Genomic DNA, 15,278 nt, shown 5'->3' on the forward strand with positions numbered 1-15,278 from the left:
CATCAGTGGATGCTGTGCAACAAATCCTCCCTGCTGTCTGGCCTAACTCTCCCCACCCCCACCTTACTGGGGGCCTTGCCTGCTTCTCCCTTGCTATCATTCCCACCAAGTTCTTTCCTTTCCAAGCTCCAGTCTGTGGGGTCCTTGATTTCCACCAAGCTCATTCCTACCTGAAGGCCTTTGCACCCATCTGGAAATGTTTTCCCAGATTGTTGCATGATTAACATCGCTCCCATTCGCGTCACCTTATCTCATCATCTTGTCAGAAAAACCTTCCTAGATCTTCAGTTGGGCTCTCATGCAAAACAGAAGGCATGCTCAAATAGGGGCAGCCGAGAGGGGTTTATTAAGAGACACTTAGGAGAAGTGGGCAGGGTGGGGGAGCCTTTACCACTAGCAGGCCTGAGGAAGTGGGGTGTGACAAGAGGAGACAGGCAACCCAAAGAGGCCCTGAACAGAGTTGAATGCAGCTTTCAGCTGAATGTGGCGGCCAACCCCATGACTTGTGAAGTAAAGGGCAACGAGGTAAATACCCTACTTGCCTCTCCTTTACCTCCCTCCCAATGGAACCTGGACACACAGGTCAGTTTCCCAGGTGGAGCGTGGAGAGAGAATGAAAGTTAGCCAACACTCTCTCTTTCAAGTTCATAGTTTATCTTCTCTTTCATCTTCTTAATATATATCACTTTCCACAATTACCTTTTCTTTTACATGTTGATTGTCTGTCGTCCCCTCCCCCCACTTCCCTCTAGAATTATCTTGAAGGCTAGGACTTCGAGTTGTTTTTTCCTTTCTTTCTTCATCTCTGGGTCCTCTGCAACTACCTCGGGGCACAATACACATGGGCTGAATGGATGAACAAACTGGGACATAGGTAGCTTGCCTAGAGAAAAAAAGGCTTATAAGGGTCCTCTGACAAAAAGATCAGGTGCCTGCACACTCCCTGGTGCCGGGTCACGGAGCTGCCCCTCTTGTCCCCACTTCTGCAGCAGGAGGGCTAGCAGGTGCCTCAGGGCCACTACCCGCGCGACCTCCTGCCTCGCTGCTGCAGCGCCAGCTCCCCGGGGACGTGTGCGCCCCGCTCGGCGCGCGTTTCTCAGGTGCGGCCCGTCCCGCTCGCCCCTCGGCAGGCGGCCCAGCGCGGGGATGTAAGGGGCGGCTCGCCGAGTCCCTCTCTTGGTCGTGTTGTGGGTACAGGGAGCCACCCAGCGCTCCCCGTTGGGTATTTGTAGTCAGTAGCTGACACCCCCCGCCGGGTCCCCGGGGGCGGAGCGGCCGGAGAAGGTGGGAGCAGAGGGAGCCCCGGCGCCTGTGCGCTCGCTCCCGCCGGGACTCGCGGTGTGGAGCCCGGGCGGCGCTGGGAGCAGCTGCCGCCGCGTCCTCCGGCAGCCAGCGCGGCTCTCCGCGGGGACCTGCGCCGGCGGGGGCGGGGCGCGCAGGGGCGGGGAGCGCGGGCGGGCGGGCGGGAAGGGGCGGGGAGCGCGCTCCTGCGGCGGCGGCGGCGGCGGCGGCGGCGGCCGTTCTCATCCCGGCGGCCCAGCGCGCGAGTGGACGCGGGGCTTCGCAAATGGCTTGTCCCGCTCTCGGTCTGGAAGCTCTTCAGCCCCTGCAGCCTGAGCCGCCCTCCGAGCCCGCCTTCTCTGAAGCGCAGAAGTGGATCGAGGTAGGTGCCCGCGGCTGGTGGGAGGCCTGGCAGGGGCTCTCGGAGCCACAGACCCCCCCCCCCATTCACATATACATTCCGACCCCCCCCACATACACATATACATTCCGACCCCCCCCACATACACATATACATTCCGACCCCCCCATACACATATACATTCCGCCCCCCCATACACATATACATTCCGACCCCCCCCACATACACATATACATTCCGACCCCCCCATACACATATACATTCCGCCCCCCCCACATACACATATACATCCCGCCCCCCCCCGCCCCCCCCGCCGGACGACAGGTCCAGTCTCGCCTCCGCCCCGCGCTTCCTTTTGCCGGCTGCTCGGGTCGCCCGCTAGGGCCTCGGGCGAGCTGCGATCCCCTGGCGCGTTGGCACCAGAGGCTTGGGCGAGAATGGGCGCGAATGGGGGACACTGCAGTCTAGCTGTGCGTGTGGGGGGCAGGAAGCGGTTCCCTGCGCCTCCATCCCTTCTGCCCGCCAGTCAGCCTTCTCGCCTCGCAAATCTCGGCTCCCGCCGCTTCCAGGCGCTGCCAAGGGAAGCGCAATGCGAGCAGAAGCGCCGCAAAGGCGCAGGAAGCGCGAGACTCCAGAGTCCTTGGGGACGTCGCATTTCGGGGGTCCTGCCCTAGGTCCTACTTTCTGCCTTTTGACCCCTCTCTGCGCCCTACTGGGGCGAAATTGGCGGTGTCTCCACGGAAGCGCATACCCCGGAGCCTCTGGCTGTGTTCCTGGCACCGGGTCAGGTGGGAGGCTGGCATAGCACACTGGGCCCGAGAACCTGCAAGACCCACCTGAGAGCGCGCCATCCGCATAGACGTTGCCCTGCTATTGGCAGCCCCCGCTCCGGCGCAGAGGGGGCGGGCTCCCAGGTGCCGAGTACCGGGTCCCGTTGGCATATTTCGCATCTTAAATGACTCGGTGGCAGGCCAGGGAAATCACTGGAGCTCTCGGCTCAGTTCAGGAAGCGCTCGCTGGGTGATCCTGATTCTTGATGTTTATCTGTAGATGCAGCTTGGTGGCCCTGCGCTCCCGAAATGACGTGTCTGGGGGGTGGGGATCGGGACACTTGGAGGGCGCGAGGGGGTAAAGGTGACCCCCAGTGATCCGTACAATGAGCCTGTTTCTCTGGGCAGCCTTTCTTGAAGCTTAGCAGAAGGCGAATTTGACCTTTTGCCCAGTGACAGGCAACCCTCCTTGAATGGTAGTCCAAAGGAAGAAATGTACCACTAAGTCATGACCCAGCAATGGCGAAGCCTGTTAGTGCTCAGACTGTCACTTAGTGACAGCCCCCTGTGGCACCGCGGACCTCTAGATGCTGCTGAGGTAACAGAGCTACCATGGTACGGATTTAAATCTGCTGATCTGCCTGCGTAAACCACGTTCACTTAATGCTGCTTTAGTGCTCCACCAAAGGCCCGCACTTCACAGGGTTAACCCGCTCCATGCAAGCAAGAATGTTAGGCAGAGTTTAGAAGCATCTATTTAAAAATAGGGTTAAATAAACAGAAGAATAAATCCCAGGCTTTATTACTAAAAGCCCAGTCATGTCCCTCATAATCTGAGATCTCATGACCAAATGAGAAAAAGACCTTGGTTTTTTATTTTTGATATGTGGCTGGAATGGCTTGGGGTGTGACAGGTGTTCTCTCTGTGCTGCATGCTTGGGCTCACAACACACAGGACACGTTTGTAGTCACTGGCTTAGTGAAGAGTTGGAACACTGTATTTTTCATGTTCTTGAACTTGAACATTTTCAGGAGAGATTTGGATGTGGATGGTGGTGAGGAGAGAATATAAGAGCAGAGCCACCTTACAGTTCTTGAAGGCCAGTGGTTCAGTCCCAATGTCCTTAATTATGAGTGACATTGACGCACTCTGCTTTAAAAAAATGTACAATGGTATAAGTAACATACAGGAGGGTGCCCAAATCTTAAAGCCCCTCTCCATGAATTTTGACATGTCTGTACTGCTCTAGCCCAAACTTAGATCAAGATCTAAAACACCCCCTTCAGCCCAGAAGGTCACAGTCTGTTTTGAAGCGCTGGTATATTTCAAGTTAAATGTTATGCAGTACTGAATTTCAGCTTTTGTCTCGGTTCTGAGGATTAAAAAGGGAAAAAAAAGAAGGGCTTCCTTAAGAAAGTAGAGTCCCCTCAGGCCCTAGAGACAGTCTGGCATCATTCTTGATACTTTACAATTGGAGAATGTGAAGGCCAGAATGGGGCGTGTGTGGCTTTAGGAAAGGGGCCGTAACGCTCTGCTCTGCGTGTGCATTATTGAAGCGGCCTATCTCCTTTCAATTGAGGAGTTTTGTTTCACGGAAAGGAGAGCTTCCCCTCCCAGGCTGTATGAAAAGGTATTTGCTCCAGAGAGATAGAGACCTCCCCCCTTCCTTCCCGGAGGTTCCTCTTGAAATGTAAATGCTGTGTCTGCAAACCCGGGGGAACCCAGGAGCAGTAACAGATGGTTCTGCGGCCAGTTGCTGGGTGAACAAAGATTCCTGGGCTAACATAGCAATAATGTAGTACTTAGTGCGAGCTGCATTCCCGGGGGAATTGTTATCGCGAGACAATTGCATCTCTTTTAGGGGCCCCATTGTCTTCGGCAACATCCTCATTGGCAGGGCTTTGTTTTTCACTTTTGTTCAGTTGGTGATTAAATTTCCCACAGGCTTTTTTTTTTCTTCTCTCTTTTGAGTAGTCGAGAATTTCACCATTTCAGAAAAATGTTCCCTTGGGTGCAGCAGGTTAATAAACAAACTTTGCCACTTGTCTTTCTTCCTCGGTCCTTAGTCTTCCTTGAGTCACGGGTTGGCGAGAGAACTCAAGGAGTAGGCTGGGGAGATAACTTGTTAGTGAGGAATTTCTCGGCCTGCAGCCCTGGCTATTTGAGGGCTGTTACTGGGCAGGAAACAGTGGCCTGGGAACCTTGCTTGCACCTCACCCCCAACCCCCTCCCAGCTTCTGCCTTAGCTGGCAAAGGTGAAAGCCCTAACGAGGTCACAGACCATGTGGGAACAGTTCACTAACGCTTCCAGTGACTTTTTATAGCCGTAAGAGCAGGCTGCATGTCTTAGTGTGAGTTTGGGGAGACTCCGAAAGGAAACAGCAAACTTCAAGTATTAACCCTGACTACCAGCAGGCAGGTAGGGGCCTGATTCCCTCATTCCTCTTCTGGAAGGCCTTCCTGGGCGGATGGGCAGTGAGCACAGCACAGTGGTTGGGAGGTCAGACTCGGCTGGACAGCCTGGGTTTGAATGCTGGGTCTGTTGCCTTCTAGCTGTGTGACCTTGGGCAGCCTGTTTCCTCTTCTCTTAGTTCTAAATATTTTCTTTGAAAGCTAGCTCTAGTTGTTAACGACAACAGAAACAACAAAGAAATATTGTTAAAAGCATCTGTTAAAACAGCAGTACTAATAATAGCTTACCTACCTCATAGGAATGACATGAGGGTTAAATATATTAATACTGTATTTAAAATGCTTGGATAATACCTAGTACTTAGGAAGTGCTGTATAAGTAATGGCATTACTTAATACCATTAATATTACTAATATTTCTCTCTCTACTGTCATTATTATTGCTAGTACTACCACCATCACCACTACTGCAATTGTTAATACTGCTATTACTGCTGTTGTTGTTAATAATGACCAGAGCTAGTTTTGAAAGAAAACTTTGAGAACCATAAGTTTCTAGTGTAAAGAATATATTTAATTACTTACTGGTCTCGTACTATTATCTTTACCTTATTAACTCTGGATACCTGGACTAGAAGTTAAGTAGATGCTATGTGTTACGTTAACTTGCATGAAAAGAGAATTAGAGATCAAGGGAAAACCTGTAATATTTACTCTTAAAAAGATCCTGATAGTCTATTAAGGCTTAGAAAATGGTGCCTTGCTATTATGTTGAATATTTAAGTTTAATGCATAGCCTTTGTTATCAGACTTCAAGCAGAATGCTCACGGCTTCTCCTCTTCCAGACAATCCAATATTAAGTCATTACACATGGAGTGACTGAGTATTTATCTCAAATGTAACAGTGTTTTGTTTACTGAAGTCTCAACTTCTGCAGGAAAAAGAATATTTCCCCTATTTTTATTCCTTTCTCTTTCCTCCCTTCGTGTTTTTCTTCCCTTTTCCCCTGATGGTATTTATTGAGTTACAGGAATTTGTGAGCAGGTAGGTGATTCTAATTGTCTTGGTCCCCCACCCAACCCACAATAATATTTCTCTCTAATCTGTAGTTCTCTGCGATGCCAAACACTTAGAAACAGATGTCTCTTTAGCTTGGTTTCAGTTGTGATTTGGACCAGGTTGCCAAGTCTTTAGGGAGGGTTTGCAAATTTCAACCCAAGTCAGTCTTAGTTCTCAACTTGAGAAGTTTCTGGACTCCTTTAACTTTAATCATAGCATTCTTGTGGAGCTTGGTGATGAAGATAATCTTATTTGTGACCTAATCCATATTTCACATGAGTGGGAACTAGTTGCAGTTCATCATTTTGGGTCATTTCCTCTGCCCAGATAGAATTGTTTTCTTACTCAACTGGGACCTGATTTTGAAGATTAAAAGCATCAGAATACCTTAGCTCTCTAAGATGAAAAAATTTTGTATGTATTGTTTGGCAGTAAGGGAGAATTTATGAGAAGCCTTTGAGAGGATCTAGCATTTAGTGGCCAGCAACATATGACATGTGCACTGTAATGATGAGTGAACATATGCTGTAAGTTATGTAGTCATTCTAATTCTCCATCTCTGTAGGAACTTGATGACTCATGTCTTTATACTACAACAGAAATATAACTTTGCATATGGTTCTCCAGCTCTGCGTGGAGAGCCAAGGAAGAGGAGGAAAAACGTTTTCTGTCTAGATCAAGAAAGGAGTAGAGGTTTGAATAGACATGTAAATTAGAACAGACAGCATCTTTCTCACAATGACATTTAAATAGTCTGGCTTTTTTGTATACAAGGGCTGCTATGACACAATGCTGTCACGTGGTAGGAGAACAGTGAGGTCCCACAGATTTGGGGAAAAGGGGAAGTGGAATGGGAGGTGGAGCTGGCACTTCTTGCTCCACCATCTCCCTGGAAATCGAGTGTGCATCAAGTGAGCTCCAAATGGCTTTACTGAGCTCTGGCCACCAGGAAGGGTGGTGTAAGCAACTGCTTCTCTTGGCCCCTTGCTCTTGTGGATAGATGACAATGGAGCCTTGATGCGGACATCTGACTGAGTCCGTGGGTGGCAGTCAGTGAGGGGTGGGGCCAGGCAGCTCCTGGAAATTGTCCTGGTAGCTTCTCTTTTTGCTTTGGACCATTCTTAAACTTATAAGTGTCATAGTTAGGGGTAACAAGATAATGACAATGATGGTAATGAAGTTAAGGATCATGGGTAAAATCTGATATATTTTTTTAAAAATTAAATTTATTGGGGTGACATTGGTTATTAAGATTATATAGGCTGCAAGTGAAAAGTTGATATGTATTGAGTGCTTACTATGTGTCAGGCACTGGGCTAAAAAGTCTATGTATGCATTGATCCCTTATAAGTAAGTACTATTATTTATTCCCATATACAGGTGAGAGAATTGAGGCTCTCAGCAATTGAGTGTCTTGCCCAAGGTCATATATAAGTGACAGAACTAGGACTTTAATTCAAAGCATCCTTTCTTAAATTCTACAAATAGATGTATCCAGATATCCAAAATTTATAGTTAAGGAAACGGTTTTTAGGAGTTAGGAGACTGTCCAGGATCATCTCATCAGGAAGTACTTTTTTTTTTTTTCACAGAGACAGAGAAAGAGTCAGAGAGAGGGACAGATAGGGACAGACAGACAGGAAGGGAGAGAGATGAGAAGCATCAGCTCTTCGATATAGCACCTCAGTTGTTCATTGATTGCTTTTTCATATGTGCCTTGACCAGGAGGGCTACAGCAGAGTGAATGACCCCTTGCTCCAGACAGCGACCTTGGGCTCAAGCCAGTGACTTTGAGCTTTAAACCAGCGACCTTTGGGCTCAGCCAGCGGCCATGGGGTCATGTCTATGATCCCATGCTCAAGCCAGTGACCCTGCGCTCAAGCTGGAGAGCCTGAGCTAAAGCCATATGAGCTCGCTCTCAAGCCAGCGACCTTGGGGTTTTGAACTTGGGTCCTCTGCTTCCCAGTCTGACACTCTATCCACTGCGCCACCTCCTAGTCAGGCAAGAAGTACTTGTTAAGAGTTAGAATTTGAACCCAAGCCAACTTTGCAGTCCTTGTTAAATGATCCCTCACATTGCTTCCCATATTTAGGACCATTGCAAACATTTCTGTAAGGGCTGAGCTCGATCCTGTCACTGCGCAGAAGTGCCCCCCTGGCCCCATATATGGAGGAAGGGTATGGATTTCAGAAGCTATAGTTCCCTAGACTATTTCCCATAGTTCATCTCTTTCAGCTGCAAGACAGAGGGCTCTCCTCACTTGGACAGACCAACTCAGGTTACATGGAGTGGGGAGCAGGAAACCAAGTAGGTAGTGCTCCCCAGCCCCTCAGGCACGAGGAATCAGGTTCCTCCGCTTTGCCTGCTGCCTTCAGACTGCACATTGTTCAGGTGGAACTGGGCATTGGGGTTGTCTGTAGAATCTGGTTTCTGGTCCCTGTTGTTATTGCCACCGCCCTCAATCACTCCATTGAAAAAAAATATTTTTTCTGAGAGAGAGCTAGAGAGAGACAGGAAGGGAAAGCAATGAGAAGCATCAACTTGTAGTTGCATCACTTTAGTTGTTCATTGATTACTTTTTATCCATCCCTTGATGGAGGTTGGGAGGAGGCTAAAGTCAAACCAGTGACCCCTTGCTTAAGCCAGTGACCTTTGGGCTCAAGCCAGCAACTCTGCACTCAAGCTGGCAACCTCGAGGTTTGGAACCTGGGCCCTCAGTGTCCCAGGTTGATGCTCTGTCCACTGTGCCACCAGTCAAGATCCATTAAAGTTTTATGAGGGAAAATGGCCAGTAGGTAAGTAATTAGTTTATTTTTTTTTTTAAGTTTGCTGATTCCTTATCATATGATTTCATTAGAGAAAAGATATTCTAGAATATTTTGTTTATGGTATTAGGGACCATGGCTCTCTTGTTATATATAGTTTTATCTCCAAAGCCTGTTCAATACGGGGATGAAAAAAATGCATGGTCTCTGTGATTTTAACATGTTCTAAAGGAGAAGGTGCACTAGTCTATATTTTACATTCCCCAGAGAGTTTGAGTAAAGACCTAATCCTAGTGTGGTCTGTTTTGTTCTGCAAATACGGGTGTGAAGGGATATCTCTTCTCCGTGCTGATGTATTTAAGCATTGTTGGCACATCTGTCTGAGGCCTTTAGCACAGCTCCTTCACCTCTACCTGAGAGTTCTCCCATCTGGACAAGATCTCACCTGGGAACAGTTCTGCTGTTGAGTTCAGCCAAGAGGCAGGTTCTTTCAAGAGAGGAGATGGGCAGGCTCTCCTGCGGGTCTCCAAGGCCCGTCCCGAAGAGCTGAAGGGTCTGAACAAAGCAGCTCTGTGACTTCTGGGAATCTTGGCATGTGGTCGGCAGCCCTATCACCTACATTCCAGTCTAAGCCTAATCGTTTTGGCCTTCATTTCCATGACTGAGGACTGACTCACTTAACACTGGTTGGTTGGCTTTTGGCTAAACTGTTCTCATTGGAACTAGATTTTCTTTTTAAGCCCAGTTCACTGTTCTGTGATTTAGAAAAATGTACAATATAATTTTATAATATTTCCCCTCATTTGTTCCTCAGGATGTGTGTGTGTGTTTACATTTAAAGCGAAAGAAAGGTATCAGATACGATCGTTTTTTTGGCGGGAGGTTAGGGTAGGAAAAAGGATGACTTCAGTGCGATTACACGAGAGAGGAAAAGATAGTAGAATGTTGTTTTTAAGTGACTGAGAAATATAAAAATAGTCTAAACTAGAGGGTTACTAAATGATACGGGGGAAAAAAGTAGTCCTTTAAAAATAAAAGGAATGACAGAATAACGGAAAGACTTCTGCCGCGACCTGAGGAGATGTTATATCTCTCCCTGCAAGGAAGGATGATGTCATGGAGTTCAGTTCTGCTGTGGTAAAATTCCATGTTTCCAGTAGTGAAAACAACACTCCCAAAGAGATGTCCTCATGCAGCTAACTCTGAAGGGATGGCCAGTGGATCTCAGGAAATTATCTTTGGCATAAGGGTGAAAAAATGAGGTGATGTAGTCATGTAATATGTACCTAAGGAATGTCTTGGTTGATACCTTTTCCACTAAATTTATTCTGTCAGCAAAACTGTATCCTTATATTGTCACTGGGATCATAAGAATTAAATATTGGTTAGGTTGAAAAAGCTCCCAACTTCCACAACTCTGCATTTTGGGGCAGCTATTGTAGAATGCAGCTTGGCCTACTGGTCAACTTTAGAAATTAGTAAGTACCCCACCCATCTATCTTTAAATAGCCCATTAGGGAAGGCATGTAAGAATAGTCCTTCACTTTTTTCTCTAATAAAGGTCAAAGGCAGAAGGGCTTGTGACTTTTTAATTTCCATGACCCAATACTATTATTAAAAAAAATCCTCAGCCTTATAGTTTACCAAGTGGATGCACCAAGTGAGGAATTAAAATTCCATTTGTTGTGGTGAGTACACAGCTTTCTTCTCCTCCCCAAGAAACATTAAAAAGAAATGACATTCAAACAATTATTTTATTCTAATGGGTAACTGAATGAAGGCCAGGAGGCTTAGTCAAATGGTTTGAAATATGAAAGTGAGTATGTGGGACGCTTGGCTAGCGCTCGTTTGTTAGTTCACTTCAGTGGAATCACTAAAAATAAGCATTCATGGTATATATAAGCCTTAATATGTGAAAGTCTCTTAAACAAAATTTTAAAATTCATTTCCTGAAAAGGGTTTACTAAGGTCCAGCAGAAAGGGGCGGGGGAGGTGTAAGAGAAAAGTATTTCTGGGAGGCAAGGACTTAGAGTGAAAATAATATACAGAACTGCTCACAAAAATTCGGGGATATTTTACTGCTTCATATTCATTTTTTGAAATATCCCCTCATTTTTGTGAGCAATATATTTAAGCTAGGACCCTACAAGGGTGCTGAGCAGGGGAATAAGGTTGATGTTAGTTTCCTGAGGTAGGGCTTTCCTGTGCGTGCAACGCATACTTTTATGTGTGGTTATGCTTTGAAAAAAAAAAGTGGAAATGCTCTTGAAAGTTCTCTGAATGTGTGGAAGGTGGGTGTGTGGGAAAGTAGGGAGCGGGGAAGGGAGCTGAGTCAGAAGTTCGTGAATGTTCTTTCTGGCCACTCAGAATAGGATTGGCAGCATGATGATCCACTGCATCTCTTAGGACCAAGGCTCAGATATATCAAAAATTCTTCTAAGAGAAATGGCAGAGAGGATGTGGTATTCGTATCTGAGCCTGGACCCTGGAGTTAAAATTCTTATACAAAATAGGGCTATAGAGGCTGTACACCATTCTGAGGTAAGAAGGAGCTATAAAAAACCTTCCTTCCTGCCTTTCAGTGAGTGAGAAGAACAATTTCGTGTGAGACTTTGGGTGGACCCACAGATGTCCTCTGATTGGGGAATTTGTAAAATAAGGGGCTTTATAAAGTAATAGCCACTTGGGAACCCCATCAGCTGTAACTTCTAGAGGTCTGTGATTTAGATTTCTTTCAACTCTCAACCCCATCATCTCTAGACCCCACTTCCTCATGGTCCAATGTGGCTGCTAGAGAGTCATCGTCACATCACCTTTCCAGGACGCAGAGTGGAGGAATGGAAAATGAAGTGTGCATCCTTCCTTTATAAGATGCCTTCTACAAAATTCTAGCAGACCCTTCTGCTTTCATTTTATTGCCCAGAATTTCGGTAACACGGGCACTCCTGAATGCAGGAGAGGCTACAATGCTCCCAGTAATCGTCTGGCTTCTGCTTCTCAGGAGTCAGGAGTCAAGGTACAGACACCCTGGGGTGCCCCTTCTCTACTCCAGGACAGACCCTTTCAAGACAGAGCGTCAGGATGACTGCCTCTGAGGCGGACTCCCTGATTCCTAGCTAGTCCCATTAATTCTTTCTCTGCGCATACCTGCCATTGAGTACTAACCTCGGTTAGAAAAGTCCTATTTCACTGTGATGAATGTACAGGTGTGTGAGATCCTCCTCCTTCGATAAACCCCAGAGCTCTGTGGCCAAGGACTGGGTCTTAGTCAGGGTTCCATTTCTGCTTAGATTATTCCCTCTGCTCCCTGGGAGGGCCCCATAGCCACACTACCCACTGTCCAAGAGATTTCTCAGGGAGCCTGTGCCCAGCTATAATTGCTTGATTGGCACTTGGACTCTGCTGTGGCAGAGAAAATAGACTCTGTTGCTGCTCTGACAGGAAGCAAAGTGTTTCTTTTTTTTTTTTTTTTTTTTTTTTTAAAAGACTGATTAAAAAAAGCAGTTTATCCAATAGTTGCCTGGAGACAGTCAGTGATTGGACACTTGGAAAGTGATTCCACTGTTGGCTCTTAGGTTGGTGGTATCAGTTGAAGGAATTATTTAGGAGGCTAGCCTTCCCCTCAGGCTGGCTTGCTGTGGGGCTCCCTGCACTTGGAGTTCCTGTCTGCAGGGTCAGAGAGCCAACACCTGTGCTTTTTATTTATTTATTTATTTTTTGTATTTTTCTGAAGCTGGAAACGGGGAAAGACAGTCAGACAGACTCCCGCATGCGCCCGACGGGGATCCACCCAGCACGCCCACCAGGGGGCAATGCTCTGCCCCTCCAGGGCGTCGCTCTGCCTCGACCAGAGCCACTCTAGCGCCTGGGGCAGAGGCCAAGGAGCCATCCCCAGCGCCCAGGACATCTTTTGCTCCAATGGAGCCTTGGCTGCGGGAGGGGAAGAGAGAGACAAAGAGGAAGGAGGGGGGGGGTGGAGAAGCAAATGGGCGCTTCTCCTATGTGCCCTGGCCGGGAATCGAACCCTGGTCCCCCACACGCCAGGCCGACGCTCTACCGCTGAGCCAACCGGCCAGGGCCACCTGTGCTTTTTAAATAGAGTCCCCCGCCTTCTGCCCTAGGTGATTCACCTTCTCTCTCTCTCCTCACCTCAAAGCAGGCAGTCAGCCTTCTCTTTCTTACCTGTTCTAGGAGTTCAGCTAATGCCCATTTCTTTTTTTTCTTTTTTTCTTTTTTGTATTTTTCTGAAGCTGGAAACGGGGAGAGACAGTCAGACAGACTCCCGCATGCGCCCAACCGGGATCCACCCGGCACGCCCACCAGGGGCGACGCTCTGCCCACCAGGGGGCGATGCTCTGCCCCTCCCGGGGGTCGCTCTGCCATGACCAGAGCCACTCTAGCGCCTGGGGCAGAGGCCAAGGAGCCATCCCCAGCGCCCGATGCCCATTTCTTAATATGAATGAAAGCACAGAACTTCCGATTACAGGGTATCTTAAAACAGAAAGCACTGAGGAAAGTTTTATTACAGTGGTTACTTAGATGAGTTCTTACTAGTTTTTTTAAAAAAGAAAATACCCCACCCAGACTAATGACTAGTAGCTGGTATTAACAAATGATCATGGCTATGACCATTGTCATGACCCCATGGAAACACTGAGAAATAGCATACTCCCTATCTTTCTCAGAGGAAATAAAAAAAGGAGCTCATGGAGCTGAATGTTGTCATCAACCAACAGATGGGGGTGCCGCCTGTTTCCTCAGGAACTTTGCAAGATGTCATAAAGGAGAGGTGGTGACAAGTGGAAGCCTGATTCATCATGTTGCAAAAGTTGACGGAGTGTGATAATGTAAAGCAATAAAGTAGCTAGTTCAGTGCCAAATAAAAATAATATTAGTTAACATAACACACTTTTAGAGCACTTTTCGTGTATCAGTGCTAGTCTAGGTGCTTGAGTTAATGACATAATATATATATGTGTGTATATATATATTACAATATATATGCACACATATGGAAATATATTTATAAACATATAATGAGATGACATATATCATGCAGTGATCTATATCTAGATCTGTATCTGTATCTACATCTATATCTATCTATCTATATCATCTACATCTATATCTATCTATATCATCTATTATCTATATCTTTATCTGTCACCTAGCATAGTGCTGGGCACATAAGGAACTTCTCAGATAAGCCCCATTTTATGCCCATTTTACAGATGGAAACACTAGAGCACAGAAATGTTAACTAACTTGTCTGAAGTTACGTAGCCGATAAGTGGCAGAGCTGGGATTTGAACCTGGGCAGTCTTGATCCAGAGTTTGAACTTGGGCTGGTGACTGCTATGCTCTAGAAGTAAAAACAAAACTTCTAAAAATATCACGATCCCAACCTAACTATCTAACCCAGTGGATGAGCTGCCCCCTTTCTCTCCCTCCTCTTTTCCTTAACAGCTGTTTACTGAGCACCCTTTTTGTGCATGGTGCTGTTGGCTGCCAGGAAATAGTTCACCTCTATGGTTCCTGACCACATACTCTGAAACTGGAGCCCTTTCAATGTTTTTTAAAAGATAAGTTTTGGCAGGAGAGTGGTTAGGACTATGATGAAAAGCCATTATAGGATAATGACCATAGCCAAGGTGTAGAACTACTTTTATTCCCTTTCTTTTTTTTTTTTTAATAATTTTATTTTTTTTAATGAGGCAACATCAATAAATCAGGATACATATATTCAAAGATCAACAAGTCCAGGTTATCTTGTCGTTCAATTATGTTGCATACCCATCACCCAAAGTCAGATTGTCCTCTGTCACCTTCTATCAAGTTTTCTTTGTGCCCCTCCCCCTCCCCTTTTCCCACTCCCTTTACCCCCTCCCCCCGTAACCACCACACTCTTATCAATGTCTCTTAGTTTCACTTTTATGTCCCACCTACGTATGGAATAATGCAGTTCCTGTTTTTTTCTGAATTCCTGTATTCCCTTTCTTTTCACCATCTCTTTCTCCTTAATTGAGACCTCGTTCCTTCTCTGTGTTCAAACAGTCCTGGATACTGAGATCAAGAACTGAAATTATTATTAACAAGGGGAAGAAAAGCGAGTGTGATTAGTGTGTCTCCCTGCCAGGCATTGTGACAGGTGCTCTATATTTGTCATCCATTTAGTCCTTGTGTCACAGACATCTGTTGCCCACTGTTCCAGTTCAAGCCTCTCTACTTTGCTTATTCCAATAAGTTTCACTCCTGTTAAGACTGGTGGGCAGGCAGGTCAGGCTTCTCACCTGACATGGCTTCCAGGACCTCGAGTGGTGCCCCTCACAGTGGTCCCTGTCTTGGATTTCCCATGTGGCACCTTCGCAGCTCCACTCTTACTTGGCACAGGTACCTGTGGTTCTGAGCAAATACAGCTGGCTCTGCTATAACTGATTTTTCTATGGTGTGAATGATCACATATGCAACTGGGAAATAGGGAATGATGCTAGGTAAGGCACAAGTTGCACTGGTTGAGGTGAGATTTTTCTTTGCACCTTAATGTTTTGCATCACCTCACTTCAAAGGGTCTATAATGTCTAATCACTCTGTTGTACACCTCAAACTAATATACTATTGTATGTCAAC

The 15,278-nt window shown here is 46.7% G+C and overlaps 1 protein-coding gene across 29 annotated transcripts in view; it reads left to right on the forward strand.

Moving 5' to 3' along the window:
* Positions 1-1,247: 1,247 nt before the first annotated feature.
* The window catches only part of LIMCH1 (LIM and calponin homology domains 1), a 333,809-nt gene continuing 319,778 nt past the window's right edge, over positions 1,248-15,278 (forward strand). For 20 of the 29 annotated variants that reach the window (XM_066385031.1, XM_066385038.1, XM_066385030.1 and 17 more), the window contains exon 1: positions 1,479-1,663. In XM_066385031.1, coding sequence (XP_066241128.1) covers positions 1,568-1,663 — 96 coding nt within the window. In that variant the 5' untranslated portion in view covers positions 1,479-1,567. Of the gene's footprint in view, positions 1,664-4,774; positions 4,833-15,278 lie in introns of those variants that run through there. The other 9 variants (XM_066385057.1, XM_066385061.1, XM_066385056.1 and 6 more) reach the window with 3 other exon arrangements.

The sequence above is a fragment of the Saccopteryx leptura genome, chromosome 5 (genome assembly GCF_036850995.1).
Source record: "Saccopteryx leptura isolate mSacLep1 chromosome 5, mSacLep1_pri_phased_curated, whole genome shotgun sequence".
Lineage (NCBI taxonomy): Eukaryota > Metazoa > Chordata > Mammalia > Chiroptera > Emballonuridae > Saccopteryx > Saccopteryx leptura.